The 27,660-nt window shown below is 46.4% G+C and overlaps 4 protein-coding genes across 9 annotated transcripts in view; 2 read left to right on the top strand and 2 right to left on the bottom strand.

Annotated features, from left to right (window-relative positions):
* Positions 1-27,660, bottom strand: part of LOC122873026 (NACHT, LRR and PYD domains-containing protein 12-like) — a 657,912-nt gene that overhangs the window by 115,871 nt on the left and 514,381 nt on the right. The window lies entirely within an intron of this gene.
* The window catches only part of LOC122873028 (NACHT, LRR and PYD domains-containing protein 12-like), a 1,034,258-nt gene that overhangs the window by 689,574 nt on the left and 317,024 nt on the right, over positions 1-27,660 (bottom strand). The gene's annotated exons all lie outside the window — the stretch shown is intronic.
* Positions 1-27,660, top strand: part of LOC122873033 (NACHT, LRR and PYD domains-containing protein 3-like) — a 573,599-nt gene that overhangs the window by 521,945 nt on the left and 23,994 nt on the right. The gene's annotated exons all lie outside the window — the stretch shown is intronic.
* On the top strand, positions 147-27,578 carry mark1 (MAP/microtubule affinity-regulating kinase 1). 2 transcript variants are annotated; one of them, XM_044189339.1, is made up of 19 exons: positions 147-877; positions 7,519-7,722; positions 10,067-10,120; positions 11,968-12,016; positions 12,558-12,623; positions 14,737-14,807; positions 16,098-16,154; positions 16,444-16,578; positions 17,114-17,155; positions 17,412-17,513; positions 18,296-18,415; positions 19,568-19,667; positions 20,675-20,787; positions 21,045-21,186; positions 21,308-21,441; positions 22,139-22,224; positions 22,307-22,456; positions 22,579-22,845; positions 23,900-27,578. In XM_044189339.1, the coding sequence occupies exons 1-19, from the start codon at positions 827-829 to the stop codon at positions 24,240-24,242; spliced, it is 2,286 nt and encodes a 761-aa protein (XP_044045274.1). In that variant the 5' UTR covers positions 147-826; the 3' UTR covers positions 24,243-27,578. The 2 variants fall into 2 exon arrangements, with proteins under 2 accessions (XP_044045274.1, XP_044045275.1); XM_044189340.1 differs by lacking the exon at positions 17,114-17,155 and having other exon boundaries at positions 153-877.

Genomic DNA, 27,660 nt, shown 5'->3' with positions numbered 1-27,660 from the left:
CTTGTATCTTTATAACAGAAATATTAAATATTAAAGGAGCAGAAGTACAAATGTACATTAGAGTTGCACGGATCTAATACTGCTGCCAATCTAAACCCTCAGAGAAGAAACGGAAACGAACAGGTCAGTAATCAACCTGCTGCAGGTAACTTCCGCTCCGCACACCTTGACCTCGCGCTGCACAGCTACCCTCACCGGAAGTGACGGAGGCCGTCTGCCGCTGTGATGAAAGCTCCGGCACGAAGGCGACTCAGTCCGGGTCGTAAACTCTGCTTTCGAGGCTCGGGAGTGTTTCAGCCGCCATTAAAACTCGCGAATCCTACAAAATAAAAGACTTCCGGGTGAAGCGCCTGTCCGACGTGCGCTGGCTGTGATGAGAGGGCGCGTGTCAGTGGGAGCAGCTGAGGATGCCGGGATATTTTTAGGGTGACGAAGATGAGGATGACGGGGCGGAGCTCTGACGTCATAGGTTTTTGTGTTTTTAGCTCCGCAGTGCTGCTGCCGGACCTGACGAGCCGCTGAAAGCTGCAGGAAGGGCTTTTACTTCACACTTTCTCCACTTCTTCTCCTTCTTCTTCTTCCTCCTCTTCCTCCTCTCCCCCCCCCCATCTCTCTCTCTCTCTTTCTCTCCATGCGGGTCTCTTACCCGCACCGACGCAAACACCGGGCCTTCCTGTAGCCGCCGCCCCGGCCTCCCCCTCCCTCCGGCCGGCGGAGCCTCCCAGCTGAGCCCCGCTGAGGTGGCCTGGTTCCCGGGGAAAGATGCTGTAGAGCAGCCGGCAGAGGAGATGCTTCTTCCGGACTGAAGGGAGCAGAAAGCAGGAAGATGTCCGGCAGGATGCCTCTGACCCCGGTGAGCGAGAGAGAGCCGGAACAGGTGAGTCTGATCCGGATCGATTATTAATCACTGATGGACTTTCAGTTATTAGTGCCCACTGGAGCTTATTGTGTTATTAATGCAGCTGTTTTCATTATTGATCGACTTGTATGAGTTCTATTATTGATGCAGTTTCAATATGTTTATTTCTAATTAAGTTAAATACTGTTTCAGGTAATTGTTATAGTTTATTATAGCTGTTTACCTTCATTATAATGGCTTTGCTGCTGGTGGGGTTTAATTCATTACAGGCATGTAGGTGTGGAGGCCCTCAGCCTCACTGATGGCTCCTGTGTTAAAGGGTCCGAGCACCCGAATTACACAAAGCCACATCCTCTCACTCACTGTTGTGGTACCTGTCCCTGCAGGGCCAGGTGAACCTGCAAGGGGGCCCCTACTGACCCCCCCAGCCCCCCCAGGCTCTGTGAGGAACCCCAACTCTATGGCCTCAAAACCAGGTTTAAACTTTTCCAACACAGGGCCTTCAGAGTCCACCGCCACTCCTGCAAGACTGTCAGTGTAAAGACAGATAGAGATATCCTCTGTTTATCGCCGCCTACGTTACCCACAATGCAACTCGACTCGATTGTGGTGTGTCATGCTAGTAGCGGCTAACGTAGCCCGTAGCCCGGTGAGCTCACTTCTCGTTGTTGTTAATGTACCGTTTGTCAGGTTGGGATTAAATGAGGAAACCTGGCTAACTTTAGCTTTCAGTGCTAACTCGAGCGGCGTAGCTCCACCTCTGCCGAGTCAGTCCTACGAACATTTACTCAGTATTTCCGCTTCTACTGCGCCGCGTCTCAGAGGGAAATATTCTACTTTTATTTCATAACTTTACTTACTTTCCAGATTATTAATACGAAATACAATCAGCAAATGTCAGTAAGACTTTATTCATCCCCCGGAGGGAAAATCACAGTCATATCTGTAAAATATACATAAATAATTAAAACGAACTCCGCCAGCTGCAGCAGTAAAGCGATGAACACATGAATGCATCAGTAACTATGATTCAATAATATATATATTAACGATGACGAGGCAGGAAGTGAAAGGCGGAATGGACGGAGACGGAGGAAAGCCCGCGCGCGCCGTGTCGTTTACTCATCGAGTCGTCCCAGTCAACGTGTGCGAGATCTGGGATCGCCCAGTTCATTCTTAAATTCTGCTAAAAACCTGTTTTGGACGACGGACAACCCGAGAACACGACGAGTCTCGGGTTTAGATATTTCAGTCTTTTCCTTTCGGCTGCTCCCTTTCAGGGGTCGCCACAGCGAATCACGTGCCTCCATCTAACCCTGTCCTCTGCGTCCTCTTCACTCGCACCAGTTAGCTTCCTGTCCTCTCTCACTACATCCATAAACCTCCTCTCTGGTCTTCCTCTAGACCTCCTGCCTGGCAGCTCCAGCCTCAGCATCCTTCTACCAATATATTCACAGTCTCTCCTCTGGACACGTCCAAACCGCCTCGATCTGTCCTCTCTGACTTTATCTCCGAAACATCTAACATGAGCTGTCCCTCTGATGTCCTCGTTCCTGATCCCGTCCGTCCTCGTCACTCTGATGTCCTCGTTCCTGATCCTGTCCGTCCTCGTCCCTCCCAAAGAGAACCTCAGCATCTGAAGCTCTGCTGCCTCCAGCTCTGCCTCTTGTCTTTTCTTCAGCGCCGCTGTCTCTAAGCTGTCCAACATCGCTGGTCTCACCGCCGTCTCCAACACCTTTCCTTTCATTCTCGCTGAGACTCTTTTATCACACAACACACCTGACGCTTTCCTCCACCCGCTCCAACCTGCTCGCACTCGCCTCTTCACCTCTTCTCCACAGTCTCCATCGCCCTGAACCGTTGACCCTAAGTACTTAAAGTCCTGCACCTTCTTCACCTCTGCTCCCTGTGACCTCACCGTCCCACCTGGGTCCCTCTCATTGACGCACCTGTATTCTGTCTTACTGCGGCTGAGCTTCATTCCTCTGTTTCCCAGAGCAGACCTCCATCTCTCTAGACTTTCCTCCACCTGCTCCACCTGCTCTCACTACAAATCACAATATCATCCGCATAATGAGCACTTTATTTTGGTATTTAAAGTATATTTTGACTTTTGTAAAGTAAACATTTTGAATGCAGGACTTTTTATTATTACAACTTTTACTGAAGTAAAAGATCTGAGTGCTTCTCCCACCGTCACATGTGATAACTCTGTTATTGATGATTGATTAATGATCTGCAGGTTGTATCTGTGGAGTCGTGTAGCAGGTAGCTAGCAGGTAGCTAGCAGCTGCTGTGAGTGAGGGATGCGTGTGGGACGGTTGGACGGACGGAGGTGGTTATTGTAGTCCTTCCACAGCTGCAGGACGTCTTACCAAACAGTCTCGTGTATCGTGTTTGGAGATGAGGATCAAACGGCGTTCACACGTGGAGCCAAATTACGGATCAAGCAGAAGTGAGCGGGGAGGTTTACGGCTTCTGTCTGACGTGTCGTCTGTCAGACGCTTTGAATATCGGGATGTTTTGTGCTTCTCAGACGCTCGTGTGAACGGGGTCTTTGGATTTGGGATGTGCGGATGCTGGGGAGGCTGAGGAATGCTGGGTAAACGCGGCCTCCTTACTGTCATGCTAATGCTAGATGCTAGCAGTGTGCTGTTCTCAGGCTCCTCTGGGTTCCTCGAACGTCCTCGTCGCTGTAAAGTCACGTCTCCATGTGTCTCTTGATGAGATAACCAGAGACTGCTTTCTGTATTGATTCAGTATTGTATTGATTAATCGACCGGTCGTTTCCTAAAACCTGAACTGACGTCTTTTTAAATGTCTTGTTAATTTTGAACGGTTTCAGCTCTGCAAAGCTTGTTTTTTTACAATCAAAACTAACAAGACAGTTTCTTTACTGCGACAAGTTTAAATGAGCCTGTTTTAAAATATTCTTGACAGTGAGTAAATTCTTGCTCCGTGTCGTCGAGTCTCAGCAGAGCTGTGATCTTTTCCCCTTCGCCTCTGTCAGACGTACAGCAGCTGCAGCCGGCTCCTGCTGTCTGCTTACTATTGATTTTTCCCAGAATACACTGCAGGACGCGATATCAGCAGCACACGTGACGTTCTTTAGTCTTCTAGAAGTCACATTTAATATCCTGAAGTATGACACGACAGATTTACAGTCTCAGATCTGCAGGCCCCCACCCCCCCCCACCCTTACCTGGTGGTGTGACCTTTGACCCCGGTCACCTGCAGTCCATCACAGTGAGAGTATGAAGCTCATCTCTCTCTCTCTAATGGCCGCCCCTCCTGAGTCTGGTTCTGCTCGAGGTTTCTGCCTCTTAAAGGAAGTTTTTCCTCGCCGCCGTGGCCAAGTGCTTGCTCACGGTGGGATTTGTTGGGTCTCTGTAAATAATATAAAGAGTTCGGTCTAGACCTGCTCTGTAGGAAAACTTCTGCTACAAACTGACGGGATAACAACAATCCACCTGGCACATCCTGGTTAGCACAGTGGCTAACCAATGCTATAGCTTTAATCATGAAGGGTCTGTTTGAGGCTCCATCGTGAATTGTCTTGTGTGTCAGCCAGAAAAACGTTTAATGTTTTGCTTCTGTTTGAGCACATTTACCCCAAACGTTATATAGCTCTCCAAAGAAAACCATGTATCTCCAGATTTGGTGATTTTGCTGAAGCATTCATTATACATTTTATCAGAGTCAGAAACACTTTATTGATCCCCGAAGGGAAACTCTTTGTTACAGCAGCTCGCCTTTACGTCAGTGCACACAGGAGAAAGTACTAGCAAACAATATGATACACTATAAAACTATAAAACAGGTCAGAAAATAAATTAAGTAGCAGGTGGGTTTACCGGTTGATGATGATAATACGGTATAATAATACACTGTAATAATATAAGTAATAAGCAGTATTGCAACAGCAGTAATGGAGGTATGAATAATAAATAGGAAAAACTAAAATATTGCACCAGAGTATTACACAGAATATTGCACAGTTATTCAAGTATGGCAGAGATGTTAATGATCAATGTCCAATTTAGTGACTTCGGGTCAAACAGACTGACACTTAGAGGGAGGAGTTAAAGAGTCTGATGGCCACAGGCAGGAATGACTTCCTGTGGCGCTCTGTGGTGCATTGTGGGGGGATGAGTCTTCCGCTGAAGGTGCTAAATGGATTGAGAAAATTATCCTACTTCTTCAGCTAAATAAACCTTTTAAAAACCTGTTCGTTTACATGAAAAATGCATCGCCACAAATCCGAAAACTGTTTTTCTTTGCTTGTGAAAAGTTGATGTTTTGGAGATTCATGGTTTTCTTTGGACAGCGACATGTCTGGCGTCTGCACAGTAACTCGACACGTTCTGTCACTGAAGCTTTCATCCGTCGGAAAGTTAAATTAAACACGTTCCTTCCTGTGGTGTTTAAGATAAATTATCTACAGACCTTCATACGAGCATTTGAACCGTCTGTGATCTTAAACTCAAACGACCTTTAAGTTGTTAGCATACAGGAAAAACTACAGTTCCCATCTAGTTTTTCCGACGCTGCAGCGTGTCAGCAAGCCATGAGCAGTCACTGAAAACCAGGTGCCGCTCATGACAGAATCCAGCAGCCTTTACCTGCAGGGTGCCGGCCCGCAGATCTCCTGCCAGCTGACCGCAATGAACCTTTTTTACTGTTTGATGATTCAGATTTTTATCAAATGATGTATTTCTTCTGGTTACAACGACAGAAATCACAAGATTACTGAAGACTGAAAGTTTAAAATCCCAAGATAACAGTAACTCCTGCTGGGTTTCATGAGCTCGTCCACGCAGCGCTCGTCCAGACTGCGGAGGTCGGACCGAAGCTCTCGCGATCAGCCAGCTCTGCTTCCACCGTCAGTGTTTGAGTTTGAGCTGTTGAACTCCTTCCCGGCAGCAGGCAGTTTGTCACTTATCCGTGATGTCCACCCGCTCCACCGTTCCAGCCTTTCAGCGGTCTAAACCTGCACCGCTCAGTCCTCTCGGTTCGATGACCTTTAGGTCTGAGTATGCCTGAAAGAAAAACGAGTTCATGCGGCGGCATCCAAACACGAAAGTGCTTTTACATGTTCTGAACAGCCAAACTGGAAGGCCGGGGGGGAACCTGCTGTCGTAGAGAGGCGGAGGCCCGCTAATCTGTCAGATGGGGATTAACGGAGCGCATGTTCAGACAGACACATTCGTGTCGTTGCACTCGGCCGTTCACGTGAAAAGTGACGGGTGAAGAGCGAGCTCCCCTGCCTACCCGTCGCTGCGTGAATGTCAGGTGGTCTGTTTTGGAAAGTTGCAGAAATTGTCCGACGCGGGGCTTATGTTTGAATAATTCGTGTTATTCCAGTCGTCGGTGTGATTCTGAATTCCTGCTTGGAGCAGAAGCTGGAAGTTCTGGTTTCACTTCAGCTCTCTGAGGTCGAGTCCCTTCCCCTTTTCTAGATCAGTTGGGTAACAGCCAAGAAAGGAAAATATACTTTTTTTTTAAGCACAGTGTATCTGCTTTTTGTATTTTCCTTTTTTTTAAAAATCACATTTTAACCAATAGCAAACAGTCCGTGTGGTTCCCTCAGGCTCTGCCTCGGGTCAGTAAACTCTCCAGCTGCTTCCTGTTTTAAACTGCTGCTCTGCTCTTCAGCAGGAGGAACGTTTGGACAGCAGTTGTTTCAAGAAAACAGGCCGGAGGAAATCTATCTGTTTACCTGTGATCACATCTGGAAAGCCCTCTGCAGCGATGCCGCGTTTTAAAGATTTCACAGTGAAATCAGTTCGTGTCAGTGGAAACGCTGTGATCAGTGGTTTCACTCGCAGGGGCGGAGTCACTCCTGACGGAGCTGACCTCTGAGAGCCGGACAGTCCGAGGCAGATGAAGCTGCCGCAGATTTTTAAGCTTTGTGTCGTCGTCCCGTTTTATTTAAACCTCCTCCGTCAGAGTAGAAACAGTTAGTTGAACTGAACAGTTAGTTTTTTTTTGGCTGCAGGGATTTCCAGGAGAACCTCTCCAGGGTGTTTGCTGCTGACCTTGTGCGACCATTATACCGCGCGCTGTCTTTCACAGCGTGGCCTGCTCCGAGGCGTGCAGCTCAGTCGATCACTCGTTCAGCAGCGAGCTGAGTGTGTAAGGAGGAGGGAACTGTACGCCGCGATGAGGACGTTCCTGTTTACAGATATCTTTGCTCTGCTTATGATGACCTTGGTCTTATGCAGCTTCCACTGTAGGCAAGGATCCAGTTTCACACATGTAAACGAGAAGACCTGCTCGTGGATGTTAACCCCATCGGACTTTCCGGGGCCTCTAGAGCCCAGATTTAGTTGTTTTAGGGACGGTTTATTAACTCGACACCACGTGTCAGCTCTTCCACATCCTCCGTTAGGGCGGGCTGACATTCCTGTGTCATTTTAATGAACTGTATCATCTGCATACGTATGGATTCTGCACTTTGTCGGCTGTGGTGGAAGGTCATTCTTATCGATGCATTATGAACGTTAACATACTGACTCCTTCCTTGTAGCGAGGATTCAAACCTTTTCACTGTTACTGAGTCAAAACTGAGCTTTTCCCAGATACGCTCTGCAGTGTGTCGTTCAGCTCAGCGTGACTCAGGTTTGTTATATCGCTGTAAATGTGTCTGTCTCTTTCAGCCAAAGACTTCAGACGGCCTCCCCGAGCCGCCGGCCCCGCCCGCCAAATCATCGAGCCGTCACAGTCTGCCGCCATGTCGCAGCTCGCTGACGGCCGTCGCAGACGAACAGCCGCACGTCGGCAACTACCGCCTGATGAAGACCATCGGCAAGGGCAACTTCGCCAAAGTCAAACTGGCCAGACACACGTTGACCGGCCGAGAGGTGAGAACACAACGCAGAGTTTAGACACAAGCAGGACAACTTTTACTGGTCGATTTAAAACAGGAAGTTAGTTATTGTAGTTTGGCTGCTCACCAACACGCCAGCAGTGACACACAGCTCATGGAGCTGACACAGCTCTCTGAGTCATGACGCAGTCAAACCTCAACACACAGACACGAAACGCAAGTTTCTACATTCAGTGAGACTTACACCTTCATTATCTGCACTGTGAATAAACCTCATAAACCCACCAGAGAAGAAAGCGGCTGCAGAACCTGCCTGAGAATCCTGCTGTTTCTAAGTTTCCTTCAGTCTCACAGTGATCCAGAGACAGCTGTCTGTCCGTCCACGGGTCCACTGCAGACAGGAGCTGCTGACTGCTGGTTCGGCTGCTTTTAATGGTGCGAACTGGGTGCACAGTTTGAAAGGCCCCGCTCTACTAGACTCAGTCAGTGGATTAACACAGACCAGAGCTGTAGATGTCAGCTGTAGAAATATAATACATGTCCCATCATGCAGTTTAGTTTCTCTGCACTGTGTTTTAGGACTGTCGCTGTTAAATACTTACAGCTCGTCGTGGGAACCGTCGCACACCTTCAAACCCCGAGAAGTCGGGCATTAAAGTGTGCTGCCGCGGTGACGAATGTTTCCAGGATTATCTTTTACTGTCTCGTATTGTCAGTGAATCACGTGACTTTCTGACGCAGCTCTGAGCGTCAGCAGGTTAAATCTGTTAGAAACGTCTCAACTCGCGGCGGCTTCAGGATGAATTATTGATGCTGCGGACGTCAGCAGCTCAGAGCCGATTGGTCAGGAGATCAAACAGTGTGTGTGTGTGTGTGTGTGACCTTATTTTAAGATTCATTTTCTGAGAGGAGAAGTCCGAGCCGTCCAATCCGCTGCTCTGTCTCTCTCTGGAGACGTCGGACTGAGACAAAGAGGCTTCCAGCTCCTGATCCAGCTGACTTCCTGTGTTTGAACTTCTCTCTGCTGATTTGAATCTCATTGATCATCTTGACTGGAGCCTGAATAAAACTCCCGCTGACTCAGCGTTTTCCTGTAAAACACTTTCCGTTCGCCCTGCAGTCAGTTTCTAATATTTGACATTTTTTTAAATGATTGCTCCTGTTTTTATTGCAGTCAGACCAAACATCACGTCTCACTGTTTGTATAAGCTTGAACTAAAAAGTGCTTCATATAAAAATCTATAAAAGAAAGCAGCACAGATGTTAAATTAGCGATTAGGTGTGATACAGTAAAGTAGATAAAGGGCATCTTAACAGCACTTTGATCTTCTTGGCAAAGTGTTGTATCTAACTTCTTATTATTATGTGTTTTTTTTTTTTTCCTTTTTCAGGAAAACCTTTAACCTGAAAACGCAGCAATAAATAACATAAATCATATAAAAAAATAATAACCTACAACACAAGATCAAGGAAACGGCGTCTAATCACTTAATGGGATGTCGTTTCCGTGATGAAGCTGATGTTCTCGCATGATTCTTGCAGTTTTTGGGTTGAAATAAATAAATAAATGTCACGTAATTTAGTCATTTACACGTTTTCTGTCCACTTTCAGCAATCTAACAGTCTAACTCATATACATCATATACATATATACATATATACACATCCAGCACCAACAAAACAAAGATCCACAAGCCGACAACATTTACCAACATACAAGACAAACAAGCTCAACGTCAGTATCTTCATGAAGAACATGAAACATAAATGACGTCATATATAAGTCACTTTCAGCCACATCTCGTGGTCTTCCTCAGTGGGTGGGGTTGGCTCAGTTGTCATGGAGACGGTCCAGTTTGGACTTTTCTTAACAACGGTCAAAGTTTGTCTGTTTGTATTCGGTGTTTCTCCCTGAAACGCATCGTGTTTGTTCTCGAGGTCAGAAAAACGTGTTGATGTGTTTCCTTTCTCATGAAACGTTTGCGAAGATGATTTTTAATATTTTGGAACCAGCAGCGCTAACGTGGCCAGTGCTAACGTGGCCAGCGCTAACGTGGCCAGTGCTAACGTGGCCAGCGCTAACGTGGCCAGCGCTAACCAGCTGGCAGTCTTCTTCTTCACTGCCTTTGTTGGGGCATCACTACTTGTATTGTAGTGGTACAGTAAGAACCTGTGTGTGTGTGTGTGTGTGTGTGGAGTTTCAGTCACACTGGAAGGTTCTCGATCTCCAAATGCTGAAATAATGAAATGATGTTGCCTTCTGATTGATTGATATTATAGATATTATACACACAAACATCTTATCTGGAGTGAAATGTGACAGTCGGGTCAGGAGTCGCTGAGTTTGGATGTTTCTGACGTGTCGTCTCCTCCTGCAGGTCGCCATCAAGATCATCGACAAAACTCAGCTGAACCCCACCAGTCTGCAGAAGGTACGCTCTGACCTCTGACCTCTGACCTCTGTATGACACCGTTGAGTGATGCAGTTCCCTCTGAGCCAATCAGGGACAGACGTGTCACCTTGAGGTCCAGGAGGATCTGATCACCTTCAGCACATCACACACACTCCATCATTACTACACAGATACTGCAGGTTACCGAGGAAACACTCCATGGCAACCAGTACAGAAAGGAAGTTAATGTAGTGCGTGCGTGCCTTTCTTTCTTTCTTTCTTTCTTTCGTTCTTCCTTCCTTCCTTCCTTCCTGTGGGTGTGTGTGTAGTAGTTGCTAAAGCAGAACCAGGTATTCGTCCTCTTTACGAGCGGGCCTGACTCCTGTACCGACGGCTCTCGCTGTCATTAATTCAAAGATTTCTTCAGTCAAACCGCTTCGGCACCTTCCAGACGCTCTGAAGGTCTCGGCCTGTTGGTCCAGAGGAAGCCGTTTGGACCACTGGCCCGACCGTCAGGACCGCGACGCACCGGACCAGCTGAGCCGGCCTTTACTCGTGAAGTCGCGTGTAAAGTCAACACTAGCTGCTGTTAGCTTGACACAAAATAATGTAATAATCACTTTTATTTATAGAGCACTTCAAGCAATAAGCACAAAGTGCTTTCCAAGGTCAGAAAACTAAAAACGTAAGCAACATAATGAAACGTGTGCATATACATTCACACACAAAAGATAAAAACTCTCAGTGAACAAAATAAATACAAATAAAAACCAACAGCTCGTGACCAGCCGCGCAGCCAGCTGGCAGGAAACGCCTCGGTGTAACAGCTGATCTGACGCTCTGAAGGCCGTTCCAGAGCCGAGGAGCCAGTACTGCGAAGGCTCGACGCCCCCCCCCCCTTTGTTTTTAACCCGGACTCGCCTCTGCGCTCACACTGACGTTTCATCCGGGGCAGCATTTAGTTAATACGGGAGAAAACTGACGAGGAAAGAGTGATGTGTGCGGTCGCGTGGGAACTCGCCGACGTGCGATACAACGCATTTACAGCGGCGGGAGAATACAGAGTTACAAGTCCTGATTCAAGATCTCACTTCAGTAAATGTACGAAAGTATTAAAGTAAAAGTACTTGTTATATTATTACATAAATCATATTATTGGAATGTCATTACTGGTGTTTTAACACGCAAGCAGCATTTTAATGTTACAGCTGGAGGAGCAGCTGCTTTAACTTTATATAGTTTGGGAAGTTTCATCTGTAGCACAGTATCATGTTTTATAACTTGATCATATGTTTGATCATAAGTAACTAAAGCTGTCAGTAAGACAAAGTACCTCAGAATGCTTGTACTTGAGTGAGTGTAGCTACTTTCCACCACTGGCCATTTGTCCTTTAACCTCATTAATAATTCAGCGCTCATACATGGATCTCCTCTGAGGTATCGCACGTAAATATGGTCATAAACAGTAAAACTGTCACCGGAAGTCTCCGAAAAACGTCGACACACGTTTCTGTTCAAAAACAACCAAGTGGTGCCGGCCGGAAATACCCACCTCCAGTGAACGCAGCACGAACGGTGACTGTAGTGCGGCGTACTGAGCGTTCATGGCGGGGTCATCGTGTAAAGGCGTGCAGAGCGACTGACTCAGGTTTTACTGAGTCCTAGTGCAACAGGCTGCAGGTCAGACATCTGGCTGCCAGAGAGACTGCAAGACTGTGGACACGAGTCACATGTCCACTCCCCCGAAAAGAAACAATGATCCAGCAACTTCCTTTTTATGCCAATAAGTATTCATGACAGTGTGACGCGATTAATACAGTTTTAAAGCGAACGGGTCATTAAACCTGTTCAAGGATCAGCTTCACTGATTCACTTTGTCTCTTCAGCTCTTCAGGGAGGTCAGCGTGATGAAGATCCTCAACCACCCAAACATCGGTGAGTCTTCACCGCCTCTCAGTGTCGACACTTCTCCTCCTCTTCCTCTCCTTTTATCCTCCTCCGCTTTATTTATCACTGTGATTAATATCTAATGGAAAACTTTGGACAACAAATGATTTCTGTGAGTGATTCATAGAAATAAAAGACATAAAACAAGAGCTCAGTATTTGGCAGCAGCAGTGCTCAGTATTTTACAGCAGAGCTCAGTATTTGGCAGCAGCAGTGCTCAGTATTTGGCAGCAGCAGTGCTCAGTATTTGGCAGCAGCAGTGCTCAGTATTTGGCAGCAGCAGTGCTCAGTATTTGGCAGCAGCAGTGCTCAGTATTTGGCAGCAGCAGTGCTCAGTATTTGGCAGCAGAGCTCAGTATTTGGCAGCAGCAGTGCTCAGTATTTTACAGCAGAGCTCAGTATTTGGCAGCAGCAGTGCTCAGTATTTGGCAGCAGAGCTCAGTATTTGGCAGCAGCAGAGCTCAGTATTTGGCAGCAGCAGTGCTCAGTATTTGGCAGCAGTAATATGTTTCTGCTGTTGTGTTTTCAGTGAAGCTGTTTGAGGTGATTGAGACGGAGAAAACTCTGTACCTGGTGATGGAGTACGCCAGCGGAGGTAAGACCAGCTCACCTGTCTGTCTGTCCGCCTGTCTGTTAACATGAGCAATGATGGAGAAAGAAATTATGCCAAATAAGCTTCATAATAAAGTCATCTGGAGGTTTTGTTTTCCAACTAGAGATCAGATCAGAATCAGAAATACTTTATTGATCCCCGAAGGGAAACTCTTTGCTACAGCAGCTCGCCTTTATGTCAGTGCACACAGGAAGAGAAGCACTGAGCAAATCAAAATATAAAACAGGTCAGAAAATAAATGAAGTACCAGGTGGTTTTACAGGTTGATGATGATAATACGGTATAATAATACAATGTAATAATATAAGTAATAAGTAGTATTGCAACAGCAGTAATGGAGGTATGAATAATAAATAGGAAAAACTACATATTGCACAGGAGTATTAACACAGAATATTGCACAATATGTCAAGTATGGCAGAGATGTTAATGATCAATGTCCAGTTTAGTGACTTCGGGTCATACAGACTGACACTTAGAGGGAGGAGTTAAAGAGTCTGATGGCCACAGGCAGGAATGACTTCCTGTGGCGCTCTGTGGTGCATTGTGGGGGGATGAGTCTTCCGCTGAAGGAGCTCCTTTGTTTGACCAGCACGTCATGGAGCGGGTGGGAGACGCTGTCCAAGATGGCGTGTAGTTTACCCAGCGTCCTCCTCTCTGACGCCACCGCCAGAGAGTCCAGCTCCGCCCCCACAATGTCACCGGCCTTACGGATCAGTTTGTTGAGTCTGTTGGCATCCGCTGCCCTCAGCCTGCTGCCCTCAGCCTGCTGCCCTCAGCCTGCTGCCCCAGCATGCAACAGCATACAGGACAGCACCGGCCACCACAGACTCATAAAACATCTTCAGCATCGTCCGGCAGATGTTGAAGGACCTCAGCCTCCTCAGGAAACAGAGGCGGCTCTGGCCCTTCCTGTAAACAGCCTGAGTGTTCTTGGTCCAGTCCAGTTTATTGTCCATGTGTACTCCCAGGTACTTGTAGTCCTCCACAATGTCCACACTGACCCCCTGGATGGAAACCGGGGTCGCTGGTGCCTTGGCCCTCCATAGATCCACAACCAGGTCCTTGGACTTTGTCGCATTGAGCTGCAGATGGTGCTGCTCACACCATGAGACAAAGTTCCCCACCACAGCCCTGAACTCAGACTCCTCACCACCGCTGATACATCCCACCACAGCAGAGTCATCAGAAACCTTCTGGAGGTGGCAGGACTCTGTGTGGTAGCTGAAGTCTGTGGTGTAGATGCTGAAGAGGAAGGGAGAGAGGACGGTCCCCTGAGGGGCCCCAGTGTTGCTGACCACACTGTCCGACACACAGTGCTGCAGGCACTCGTGCTGTGGTCTGCCAGTCAGGTAGTCCACAATCCAGGACACGAGGGGGGCGTCCACCTGCATCGCTGCCAGCTTCTCTCCCAGCAGGGCTGGCCGGATGGTGTTGAAAGCACTGGAGAAGTCAAAAAACATGATCCTCACCGTGCTTGCCGGCTTGTCCAGGTGGGTGTGGATGCGGTTCAGCAGGAAGATGATGGTGTCATCAACTCCCAGCCAGGGCTGGTAGGCGAACTGAAGGGGGTCCAGGAGGGGTCTGACCATGGGCCACAGCTGTTCCAGCACCAGTCTCTCCAGGGTCTTCATTATGTGGGAGGTCAGTGCCACCGGTCTGTAGTCCTTGGAGCCACTGCGTCTTCGGCACAGGAACGAGGCAAGATGTCTTCCACAGAATGGGGACCCTTTAAAGACTCAGGCTCAGGTTGAAGACATGTTGAAGGACTCCACATAGCTGGGGGGCACAGGCTTTTAGCACCCCGGGGCTAACGCCATCGGGGCCTGCAGCCTTGTTTGAGTGGAGCCTCATCAGCTGTCCTCTCACCTGGTCGCAGTCAGGTACACAGCAGAGGTTACAGGCGGGGGAGGGGGGGAGTCATTAGTCTGAAGAGGGCCTTTGGCCTGATGGAGGAGGGGGGAGCAGTGGACTCAGAGGAGTCCGAGGGCCGACAGCAGCTGAGTTAGAGGGGGGATGAGCAGGAGCCGGTGTGTCGAATCTGTTAAAGAGATGAGATGAGGTCTACTCACCTGTCTGCCTGTCTGTGTTTCAGGTGAAGTCTTTGACTACCTGGTTGCTCACGGACGAATGAAGGAGAAGGAGGCCAGAGCCAAGTTTCGCCAGGTGAGATCATTTCATCTGTGACACTGTCTGAGCCTCAGTATCCCATAATGCACCAGTGTCCTGGTCAGTTGTTTAATGGTGCGTTCAGGGCGTCTCTTTCTTGGTGACAGTCCACTCACAGGTTTCATACAGGGACTCGAACAATAACTTTCTTTTTATTGATCTTTTTCGGGGCCTTTATTAGATAGTGATCGGTGTTCCTACTAACAAAGGTTCCCGGCCGGATTTGAACCAGGACATTGCGGTACATGGAGGGGGCTGTTGCAACCACAACACATCACAGTTTGGGTGTCGGGCAGACCACAGCGCCCCCCCACAGGATAATCCAGCCTGCATTAGAGGAACCTGCTAATAAAACACTTCACTTTCATTATGGTCCATTAGCGTAGCGGCTAACAAACTGTGGTCAACAGACACGACATCTCAGCTGTGGAGTTCACTTCTGTGAGCTGCTCGTTATTTCATTTTCCTGTTTTTCATCTCACAGCAGTTTCTTCTGATTTCTGTTTATGTTAAGTTATGACTTATAATATCTGTAAACTGCAGTGGGGCTCAGTTTTTACAACGTCGCTTAGTCAGTTGATCAGATCGTCATTCAAACACTTTGGTCTGGAGTGAAATACCTTCACAGCTATGCAACACATGAACAGGAGACTTTTCCTCCAACGACGTAATATAATATACATTAATCTGAGATGGGCCGTTCTGCATAAGAAGTCATTTTACATTTGGTACTTGAAGTATGTTTTGATGCTAAGACTTTTACTTGACAGAGTATTTCTGTGTTACTACTTTCACTGCAGTAACAGATCTGAGAACTTCCTCCACCGCTGTTTATATCTGTTTGTTTTTTTTATTTATTTCCAAAATGAACTTCCTTTTTGTTTATGAAGATGTTGGAAGTGTTTGTCTCTAACATCCATAACAGCAAGTCATTGGAGTGCTACAGGATGCTAAAGGTCTGTCTGAAAGCTAGCTGTTAGCATCCTTGTCACTCCGGATCGTTCCTCCCTAAAGGACCGGGAAGTCTTCACTCCTTAGTTAACAATGCGTTACCTCTACTGCTCAAGCCCAGCTGAGTCTGACAAAGTCCAGTCTGACAGTGAAGAGCCGAGTTCGAGACGAAGAAGGCCACCGAACAGAAGATAAACCCTTTAGACTTGTTCATGCAACAACAAGAGCTTTTCCCTCCTTCAGGACGAACGTTACCCTGGTGGTAAAAATCTACTAAGAGAAAGTTGTCTTAGTTTCTAATTCGTCTTCGTCTTCGTCACTGTGTGTTTCTGTCAGATTGTGTCAGCAGTGGAGTACTGTCACCAGAAGAGGATTGTACACCGAGACCTCAAGGTACACACACACACACACACACACACACTAAATCAGACTGATCGCTTTGATCATTGATCTTGGCCGGTGTGACTGTAGATTCTTGTCACTGAGCCTGTTGCTTCTCTGTAAATACACGATGAGTTGAGTGGAAGTAGAGACACGGTGTGAAGGGTTTGTCAGCAGCAGATCAGTGTGTTGGCTGTGACTCCGTTACTTTGGTGCTGCTTCAAAGTAAGAATGTAACTTTTTTGAAATGTTTGTGCTGTAATTTATTGGTAGATGAAGTGTTTTAAAATCTCTGCCTCAGGCTGAGAACCTTCTGCTGGACGCCGACATGAACATTAAAATCGCCGACTTCGGCTTCAGTAACGAGTTCACGCTGGGCAGCAAGCTGGACACGTTCTGCGGCTCTCCTCCGTACGCTGCTCCCGAACTCTTCCAGGTGAACACTGGCTCCTCCCACCACACCTGTCCGTCACGCTCTCACTTTGCAGCCCATTGATGAGCAGCTTCACGTCATCACACCTCCACATTTATAATTCCTTTTTTTTTTATGGCTCCATTAAAACACAAAAATATTCCATGTTTTATACACATTTTCCCCAAATTCTGTGCTCATGACATATTTAGCACCTGTGGAAAGAAGGGAAGACAGAAAGGAAGAAACTGGGGAGGGAGAAAGATGAGAAGAGATCAGTGAAGTAAGATGTGAAGAAGATGAAAGGAAGGAAGGATTACAGGGAAGAGAGAAGGTAAAAGTGGTGGGACCCGTCAGGATTTACACATGAAGAGAGGGGGAAACATGCTGTTGCTGTTAGTGGTTTTCTGTTTGTATGAGAAGAAAAAGGCTTTAAAAATGAGACTAATGTAAATCAAATTTTATGTGAAAATGGGGGAAAGTAACATACAGAGGACTCATTACATTAGATTAGACTGACTTTCTTTTTTATGTTCTTTCGTTCTTTTTCAAAAGCAAGAAGTTGCAAAAGAAGGCGAGACAAAACTTTGAAAGAAAGACGGTAATTGTGACGGGACGAGTTTTATTGTGTATATATTTGTTAAAATGGAAGAAGTTCTGTGTGAGGATGAAAATGTATCCGAACATATTTAAAGACAAAATAAGATAAAACTTTATTGATTCAGATGGAAATGTAACTTTACAAAGTGAATTTAAAATGAAGTTATTTTTTAGAATTGATTTAGTCAAATAGTGAAAGTGCAGCACCCGTCATGAAGCAGTGGGCTGCTGGGTAATGTAGTTCTGTAACCCTGCAGGGGAAGAAGTACGAGGGGCCGGAGGTGGACGTCTGGAGTCTGGGAGTGATTCTGTACACGCTGGTCAGCGGCTCGCTGCCCTTCGACGGACAGAACCTCAAGGTGTGGACAAAATATGACAAACACTTTCAATAATGTAAAAAACTACAGACTTACGTCAAAGTTCAACAAAAACTGAACTTATAAGATTCACAAGTACAGGATGGACTGCACAACTGCTGTATTCGGTGTGCAGACGCTGCGTGTTCCTAATCAACTGACAGAAATCATTTGAACTTACTGCTAACTGATTAGCTAGTGGACCTCGAGTTAAGATTATTATTTATTTTTCACCAAACTGCTGTTCCCAAAGTCTAGAATGAGCTTTCACTCAACTAATTTGTAGATTTGGTTCAGTTCAGTTTTATTTATATAGCGCGGTGACGTCCCGTCCAAAACCCCAAAATATTCAATTTACTTTGATGTAAAGACAAATTAAAGTGCACGTTTTTATATTTGAGAAGCTTAAACAAGAGAATGTTTGTTTGTTTTATTAAAAAATGACTGACAGTTAATCGATCATCAGAATAGTTGCTGATTAATTTTCTGTCGATCGACTAACTGATCGTTGCAGCTCCGCTCTGTGGCATGCTAATGGTCTTCCCTGTAGCTAGCTGCTAGCATCGGTGTCACTACTGATCACTTGTCTCTAATGCAGATTTAAATGGACTCGACTCACTAAGAAGAGACATTCCATCCTCCTCACGTACAAACTGTGTTTTGGTTTGTTAAAGCTCACATCCCACACTGTTACTGAGCTAATGTTTGTTAGCGGACATTAGCTTAGAACCACTAGTTAGCTCATTAGCGTGTTTGTGTGTGTGTGTGTGTGTGTGTGTGTGTAGGAGCTGAGGGAGCGGGTTCTCAGAGGAAAGTACCGGATCCCCTTCTACATGTCGACTGACTGCGAGAACCTGCTGAAGAAGCTGCTGGTGCTGAACCCGGGGAAACGGGGCAGCCTGCAGGTGAAACCAGCCCCAGAACCTGAACCTGCCCAACATTTAATCAGAATCAGAAACACTTTATCGATCCCCGAGGGGAAACTCTTTTGTTACAGCTGCTCGCTGTCACGTCAGCGCACACAGGAAGAGAAGCACTAGCAAAAAAAAAATATATGACAGTATAATACAGGTAACCAAATAAATTAAGTACCAAGTGGGTTTACAGGTTGATGATAGAAGTACAGTATAAGGTAATAAGTAATGTCAATAACAATAAATATGAATTTTAAACTAAAATATTGCACAGGAGTCTTGCATAGAATATTGCACAATTATGTCAAGTATTATAAAGATGTAATGAATAATCAATGTCCAGTTTAGTGACTTTGGGTCATACAGACTGACCCTTAGAGGGAGGAGTTAAAGAGTCTGATGGCCACAGGCAGGAGTGACTTCCTGTGGCGCTCTGTGGTGCATTGTGGGGGGATGAGTCTTCAGTTATACTTACACACAAGTTTACTCAAGTTTGGAAGAAAAAGGAAAAGCTAAAAGTTGGAAAAAGTAAGACGGCGAGACGCTGACGCATGCGCACTACTCAACACTTCCTGAAGCTGCTTCACAATAAAAACCTTTGAGTGGTTTCCAGTGTTGTTGTTTTTTTACTGTGAAGCGGCTGTACAGAGGGTTGGTGTTGCATTAACAGCCAATCAGCTCTACGTACCAGCTCTGACATCACAGGACAACAGATCAGAGAGTAGCGATCAACTGATGCAACTTGAATAAAGAAAAGATGAATCAGCAACTAACCATCGCTCCCAAACAGCTGATGGCCAGTCTGATCCGATGAGCTGTATTAGCTAAGATGTGGTTATATACGGCAAGTTAAGCTAAGTGTGGTATTATGGTGCACAGGTAGAGAGGAGCAAACAGGTGCGAGGTTCATTCAGAGGCAGCGCAAAGCGAGTTGTTATTATTATGGTGGAACATTTGTCTCAACTAAATATTTGCAGCAAATGCGCAGAATTAAGGCAATAATGCTTAAAATACAACTAAACACTCAGTAGATGATGTGTCGTTGTGTTTGTGCGAATAAATAATTAAATAAATAAATAATAAATATTAAATAATTAATAATTTTACAGCTCCAGTTGTTCCTGTCGTTTGTCTGTTTCTCAGCAAATCATGAAGGATCGATGGATGAACGTCGGCTATGAGGACAAGGACCTGAAATCATACGCCGAACCAGAACAAGACTTCAACGACCTCAAACGCATCGGTCAGACACACACACACGCACACACACACACACACACACACACACACACACACAGAGCAGTTTTTTAACATCAGTTGGACACAATCACGACTCCAGTGAGATGATAATGTTGCTCTGTGTCTGCTGGATGAGGAAGTCCCATAATCCTCTCTGTGTGATGATGTCACTCAGCAGCTGATCCTCTTGATTCAATAAATTTCAAGTATCATCTGTTGTCACTGGATTGGACAGAATTTGGGCCAATCAGAGCTCACAAAGCCCACTCCAGTCATTGTAATGCGTTCCAGCCACGCTAGCAGCGCGGCTCTATGGATGTCAGTGTCGGTCGGTCCGGACTGAAACATCTCAACAACCATCGGATAGATTGTCACATGATGTCAAACTGTCATTTGCAGGAGCGGCTTGGTAGCCGAAAGGTTACAGCGCATGCCGCACGGCTCGCAACAGTCGCCAGTTCGATTCCAGCCAGTGACCTTTGTTGCATGTCATGTCTCCCCCCGGTTTCCTGTTACCTCTTCGCCTGTCGCTATCGAATAAAGGCAAAAAAGACTTTGATTCCTCTAGCGCCAACGTGAACCACATTTTTGTTTGTGGCTCAGACATTCACGCTCCCCTCAGGATGAACTGTAATAACTCTGCTGATCCTCTGACTTTCCATCTAGCGCCACCATCAGGTCGACACGTTAACGCGTCCAACACTTTGGTTTCTGACCAAACACCTGCAGAGCTGCTGACGCTCCCATCAGTCTCAGCTGCACTCTGTGTTTACTGCTAACTAGCTAATGTTAGCACGCTAACACGCTAAACTAAGATGGTGAACATGGTAAACATTATACCTTCTAAACATCACTGTTAGCAGCATGTTAGCATGCTGATGTTAGCATTTAGCTCAAAGCGCCACTTTGTCTAAGTACAGCCTCACAGAGCTGCTAGCATGGCTGCAGAATGTGCGTCTTGTTTTGGCACCAACCAAAGCTCAGTGTACTGTGTGTTTTCTGACCAATCAGAGCTGATGGAGACGATGGGCTTCCCTCAGGAGGAAGTGATGAAGGCGCTGGAGGGTCAGAAATACAACGAGGTGACGGCAATATACCTGCTGCTGGGAAAGAAACCTGCTGAGGTTTGTTAGGTTACATAAACACCATTTAGCTAAATCCAGAATCAGACATTTTAGATACCAGGACATGTTTAGCCTAGCTTAGCACAAAGTCTGGAAGCAAGGGGGTAACTGCTAGCCTAGCGCCATCAAAGGAGGAAACCTCCACCTCCAACAACTATAAAGCTGTCTGATTTCCCAAACAAAATGTCCTCATCTACCCAGTCTGTCAATGAGTCAGTCTTCTACCCAGAATCCTCTGTTGTGACTCCCTCCACCAGTTTCAAGGCAGTGCATCTTTGTCCAGCAGTAACCTGGTTCAAAGGTTACGACCCAGCAGCGACCTCAACGGCTCCAGTCAGTCCCCCGCCCACTCTCGCAACGTATCCACCAATCAGAAGCAGCGGCGTTTCAGCGACCATGGTGAGTTCTTTCACACTGCCTTCATGCGCACATATCTGTAAACACAAGGGCTTCTTACTTAGCCAAGATTAGAATTAGATCTGGATCAAGTCTTTGTATGCTCTCTGTCCTGTGTCCTCAGTGGCGCCCTCTATCCCCCCACCTGTCTCCTACACCAAGCGTTGTCATGCCAACAGCGTAGAGAGCGACAGGAAGGAAGAGCCGGCCTCACCCATGGGAGCTCCGGACCGCAGGAGGTCAGCCACAGCCTCAGGGGTGAGAGGATTCAGATTCTGGTCTAAACCAGGTCCGGATACAAACACCAGGTTTAAACCAGGGTTAAAGGTCTTCCAGCAGGACAGAAGAGAAAAGACTGCAGCGACGTACAGCTGCACCCAGCGCACTCCTCCAATAATGCACAACGGGCCTAGTGGATCAAATCCGTGGCGCTCGGAGTTGGTGGGCCTTCAGACTGTAAACAGCCCTGCATTAAAAATCAGACACCCTGTTTACCCAGCCCACGTAGTGAAGGCAGCACGTTAGCAGAGCAGCAGCTTCAGTCCGCCATCTGTGTCTACACAGGAGGCGTTCAGGCACAGTACTGAGTGTAGGACACCCGTGTTTTGGCCGTGCCCAACACACAGTAGACTTTAACTTTGTTCTATGACAGATTTAAAAAAAACTAATGGCTTTATTGTCATGAAATGTCCTGCTCCTCAGAGGATGAACTCTCTCTATTAATGACCCCGTGATCTTTCTTCTAGCGCCACCCTCAGGACAAACTTTACATTTTTAGCTCCACTACTGGTAAAGAATCGACAAATCATCAGGATGTCGTCTGTTCATATTGTGGCTGCAATGAACACTGCGGCCTCTAGGGGGCGCTAACAGCACTTTAAACTGTTAGTGTTTAGTTGGATCAGTGGAATAAAGCTGACTGGTTCAACAGACTGCCTGTCTGTGTGTGTTACAGAGCATAACTCGGAGGAACACGTATGTTAATGAGAGAACAAGTACTGAACGCCACTCGGCTGCTGTTCCCAACGGAAAGGACAGCAGGTGAGATGAATTCTGGGAGTTTTCATTGATCACAGTGGTGCTGTTATTCTCCAAATCAGTAACTAATCTGTCTCCGTTTCAGTCTACCTGAGGTACCTGCAGCATCCTCCTCCCCATCGCCGGGGGCAACCGTCTCCTCCACACGCCCCCGTCATGTCAAGTCCATGTCAGCGTCGGGACATCCCATGAAGTCCTGCCTGCCTCCCATCGACGACAACGCAGAGTATCAGAGGTCAACACTTCCTGTCAATTCATTTCTCCAGAAACTAAACTGTGGAAACGTTTTTCACGTCTCCACGCAGCACTGAAACATTTTTATATCACTGTGTTCACCGCCTCTTGTCCCACCCCCAGCTCCCCTCAACAGCCTCCGTCATCGCCTTCAGCCTTCAGCGTCACCAGCAGCAGCACCACCACGCCGGACCGGACCCGCTTCCCCCGCGGCTCCTCCAGCCGCTCCACCTTCCACGGTGCTCAGCTTCGAGACCGACGACCCGCCACCTACAACGGCCCGCCGGACTCGCCCAGCATGTCGCAGCACCCCGCCGCATCCCTGGCCTCACCCCGCCGCGGCACCTCCACCTCCCTCATTGGCAAGATCACCTCCAAGTTTGTACGCAGGTCAGTAAGAGCTCAGGAATCACAGTCATGGGGGGAGGGATGAAGTAGTCACTGTGGTTCTGGATTATCTGGCCTCCACACTTCATGCAGATTCAGTTTAAATACAAGATTATTTTGCATTGTTGCAACTTGCTGATCTTAGCTGCGAGTGAAAAGGTCAGTTTACCCAAATTACAAAAACATATTTTATCTCTTACACTCAGTGGTGTCTGTCCATGCAGATAGTTTTGGTTTTATTTGTCCAGGTTTAGAGATATTTGTCTCTAAGAGTTCTGCCTCCACCTCAATAGAGTGGAGGTGAATAGGATTTAGTTTGCGCTGTGAACAAAGCTAGCAATATCTCTTTCGGGTTCACACCAGTCTTATTTAGTCTGGTTCGACCGAACCCTGGAGCGTTTACCCCGTTGGTGCGGTTCGTTTAGGTCGGTGTGAACGTCGGACTCAAACTCTGGTGCGGACCAAACAGCCGCTCTCTGGTCCGCCTCGAAGGGCTGGTCTCGGACCGCTGTCAAGTGAACTCTGGAGCGGTTCATTTCTGGTGTGAACACCATTCAAACCAATCACAGGAAGCTAACCGTTGTATGTGCCATTTCATTGGTTAAAAAAAACGGTTTCTCTTCCTGTTTTGGTGAATTAGTAGCACGTTTGCTACCAAAATGACAAAACTTGCTGACTTTTGCATGTTTGCAATTGTGGCCCGCTTACCTCACTGGTCCACTTTGCACGGCAAATGCAAACAAGTCGTGGTATCTGGATCTCATCAGAACCAGCCGTCTTCTGTGATAAGACCGTCTGATGGCAGAGCGTCTTCCTCGAAATGTCAGAATTATTAAGTTACTAAATACCCGCTGTTCATACGCGCGGTCCTCTAAAGTCTGCTGATATGCGCTCCAGATCAACGTAAGAAAATATGTTTTTGTGTAATTTGGGTGAACCGACCCTTTAACACAGTTTAACGTGGTCATCCTAAATATGTAAAATCTTCAGTCACCGTGTTGAGAGCTGCTGCTGCTTCCTGTTAATGCTGTCAGTTTGTTCGGTCTCCTTCCTCCAGGACTTTATCAGTTGAGCCCAAAGAGGAGGGGCGGGACTGCAAGCCTCGTTCCCTGCGCTTCACCTGGAGCATGAAGACCACGTCCTCCATGGAGCCGGGGGACATAATGAAGGAGATCCGGAGGGTCCTGGACGCCAACAACTGTGACTACGAGCAGCGCGAGCGCTACTCGCTGTTCTGCGTGCACGGAGATGCCCGGCAGGACAGTCTGGTCCAGTGGGAGATAGAGGTGTGCAAGCTGCCCCGCCTCTCGCTCAACGGCGTGCGGTTTAAAAGGATCTCTGGCACGTCCATCGCCTTCAAAAACATCGCCTCCAAAGTGGCCAACGAGCTCAGGCTGTGAGCGACTTCCAATTATTATCAAATTATCCTTAAACACTGCAAGGAGAATACTTCTGTTCCTCTTCGTCACAAAGTGACGTCCCACCGAGTGACGGCGGGTTGTTCAGCAGTATTCCTCGCTAACTGCTGTATGACTCCAAGAACATACACCTTATTATACTCAAGACAGTTACTATTTAATGTTATCACTAAATGTTTGCCAGTGAAACCAAATATTAAAACAACTGACGGCGCAGATATCCAGCAGGTTGTGGTTCATCCCTCAGCGTTGCTTCTCGACAGCCAGAGAGGATTAATCCAGAACAAACACCAAGGCTAATGAGGATGAGAGTGCTAGCTCAGTTTGTTTGCTAGCACTGAAATCCATCTGTCACTACCTACTGGAGCGAGACTATATGTTGGTTTATTACTGATACGTGCACATAAGAATTCAGATTCTTCCAAAACCTTGGAAACTGATTTTTTTGAAGCATCATGTAAAGTGGAAACTTAGACAGGTAGATTTCTGTTGGAGAAACCGGATGAGTCTTTAACTGGGTTTTTTTGGGACTAAGCAATTTGCATGTCAAAGAGTCAGGATAGGAAAGTAACTGCAAAGATATGTTGCTGACCGAGCTCCATGTAATCTGGAGTTTTAGACTTATAATATTGCAGTGCATGTAAACCTTGCCTTAACCTGATTGGTAACAGTAATCTGGTTTCTGGAGTGGAAGTAAACAGTCAGTGAAACATTACCTCTGCTCTACCTGTGCAACTCTCCTGGTGCAATAATAGAATAGCTAGCCGTGTATGCAGGTTCAGCAAACATTTATCTGGCACCATTTGCTCATTGCTTTCTGATGGTGTAAAATTCTTTCAATTCGCGGCCTGGACCTCTGTTGCTAGAGAGGCCAGCTAGTTTGCTTGCTAGCCAATTAGCTAGCCCATTAATCTTAGCTCGCTCTGCTAATGTCCGCTGACTGAATATGTGTTCAGACTGAATGTGAGGGGAATTGTGGAGGCTGCACAGCTGCATATAACGCTGAGAGGTGAAGACGGCGTATTGGAGAGAAGATATACGTCTGTGCAAGTTGAAAATCATCCCGAGGTTTTTGAACTCCAGTTCATGAACGCATGCGATGAGGAAAAGAGGAAAAATAAACTGGAGCAAAATGACAGAACTCCTGTAGCACAAAGAGACACTGCAAACACGCCGTCGGGTTGTATGCTGCTAGCTAGCTACAGCTAACGTCTGTACAGTTGGTACATTAGCTGTTTGTGGCGAATTAACAGACTGCAAAGACAGTCCAGTCAAGTTTGTCTGTCACACTTTAACACTAGTTGGCAAGCTCATCAGTGACAGAAGTGGGAACTAGGGAGGGAAGAATTTTAACAGGTTTAAATGAGGTTTCTAGCTAATGTTAGCATAGCATCATTCTGTCTGATCTGATTTAACTGCCACAAGTCTGGACGTGTTTCGTGAAGCATTAGAATCAATATGTCGTTGGTTTTCTCTCCTGAAATTAAATGTCCACCAGCCACGGTTTTTTGTCGCTGTGAACATTTTATGATTGCGATGATGACGTTTGCAGCAGATATCCACTCTTCAGTCTCAGTCTCAGCTTCAGTTTTGCTGCGAGTTGCACAGTTTACAGTCGAGGTGATGAGTCATGAAATGTGATTAACAATCCGGTAGTGACAACATCCTCACTGTTGCTTGTATCGCTGAGGAAATGGAAACGCCTGTGACCTCTGACCTCCTGAAGCAGCAGCCCTTTCACCCTTTCACTCCCCTGATGACTGATGTTAATATTATTGCAATAATACTGGAGCTCTTGGTAATGTCAGCACTCAACAAACAGGTGGGTCAAACACAAACTGTAAAGTTCCATAAATCTTTTTACACATTTACAACTGACAGAACAGAATGTGTTTTTGTTATTTTATTGCTGAGTTATTGTTGTTGTTGCTGTATAAAACGATACCTGTCCAGGTGAATATGTGCAGGTACAGTATTGATTAGTCTTGGTTTGTGTACAGAGTCTGTTTTTTATTTGGTCCACACTGTCTGCATTCTTTATTGGTTTTCCACCACTGAAAATGTTATTTTACTCTTATTTTTCAAGGCTTTTAGCAGAACCACGTTATCGAGATGTGCACTTTGTGTTTTCCCATTCACATGTCCCCTGTTCAAACTTAAAGGACCAGTCTGGTGGTTATTTTATATTTTTCTTATCATCAACAAGCCCCATCACTGAGGACTTAAATCTTTAAAAACACCTCACAGATATACAGTCTCCTGTTTAAAAAGGCTCAGTAGTTTCCTCAAACAGCTGCTCGCTGTAGTTTTTATCAGACCAACAGGAGGAAACAGTGCATCTGTTGGGGACTATTTCCAGCGGCGGATGAATCCACATGTGGTGCTGTAGTGAGTGTTTGGGGCAGCAGGACGGTGTGTGTGCGACTGAGGCAGAATAAACTACAGTGTGTGTGTTCGTGGTGATGAAGGAACATGTCAGCCAGTGCAGCAGAGCGGCTCGCTGATGTGTTTTAATAGTTTCTGGACGACGATGGAGGAAGAAGATCCATCAGGCTGCGATTCACACACACACACACACACACACACACACACACCTGTTAGCAGATACGTTCACTGCTGGTTTTGGACGTTTCTTGCTGACAAGAGAAATATAGAAAATCACCAGTCTTTTCCTGAAGGCGAATTCCAGCAGAAATTGAGTTTCTGGTAAACTAGATGCTGAAATTGCCCTTTAAGCTTGTTTATTGCTGTTTCCTGGGAGATAAACTTCATTCTGTCTATTTCACCACTTAATGCCTTCTGAATGTACTGCTTTATATTTCTGACGCATTCAGTTGTATCTGAGGAAATGAGCAGTTTGTGATTTCTTTCCATTTTAGTTTTTCTGTGTATTTTGAATTTTGTTCCCACCAATCTTTGGCTGTACATCAGCAGAGCCACTAACTAGCTCTACTTGTCTCTGTAGTGTCGAGGTCCTGAGGGTTCAATGGTTCTCCATCATTACAGAAACTCTGAACACTTTGTACTGTATGTTGTAGCACTTAAAACCAGGAAGGGAACAACCAATGCAAATCTTACGTCCTTGTCTGACAGGGATGAAAGAGGTTAAAAGGTGTGAATATGACGCTGCCTTCATGTCACCTGGGAAAGACTGTAAATCTGAGCCTCTTACTTGAAAATAGCCTTCACCTCAGCTCTCAGAGAGTAACTTGTACCAGGTGACCGACTGATTTGTCAGGCTTGTCATTAACAGGAAAGTAGCAGAAGTCCAGTGTTGCCATGATAGATTCATTTGAAATAAAAACCAAACAAATTAAACATTTTCAGCGCGAGTCATTTTGGTGTCACAGCTGTTAAAATGCCACCAGAGGATGAAACTGCTGTTTGGATTATATTTAAT

Source organism: Siniperca chuatsi, linkage group LG3 (genome assembly GCF_020085105.1).
Source record: "Siniperca chuatsi isolate FFG_IHB_CAS linkage group LG3, ASM2008510v1, whole genome shotgun sequence".
NCBI classification, from domain to species: Eukaryota; Metazoa; Chordata; class Actinopteri; order Centrarchiformes; family Sinipercidae; genus Siniperca; species Siniperca chuatsi.
The sequence above is the reverse complement of the archived record's forward strand: the minus strand, read 5'-3'. Positions and strand labels throughout refer to the sequence as shown.

Bases quoted from the DNA above. Each gene is read 5' to 3' on its own strand.
- mark1 (XM_044189339.1), top strand. From the start codon at position 827: ATGTCCGGCAGGATGCCTCTGACCCCGGTGAGCGAGAGAGAGCCGGAA. The intron at 878-7,518 runs GTGAGTCTGATC...TGTCTCTTTCAG, and splicing joins GCGAGAGAGAGCCGGAACAG to CCAAAGACTTCAGACGGCCT. The intron at 21,187-21,307 runs GTGAGTTCTTTC...CTGTGTCCTCAG, and splicing joins GCGGCGTTTCAGCGACCATG to TGGCGCCCTCTATCCCCCCA.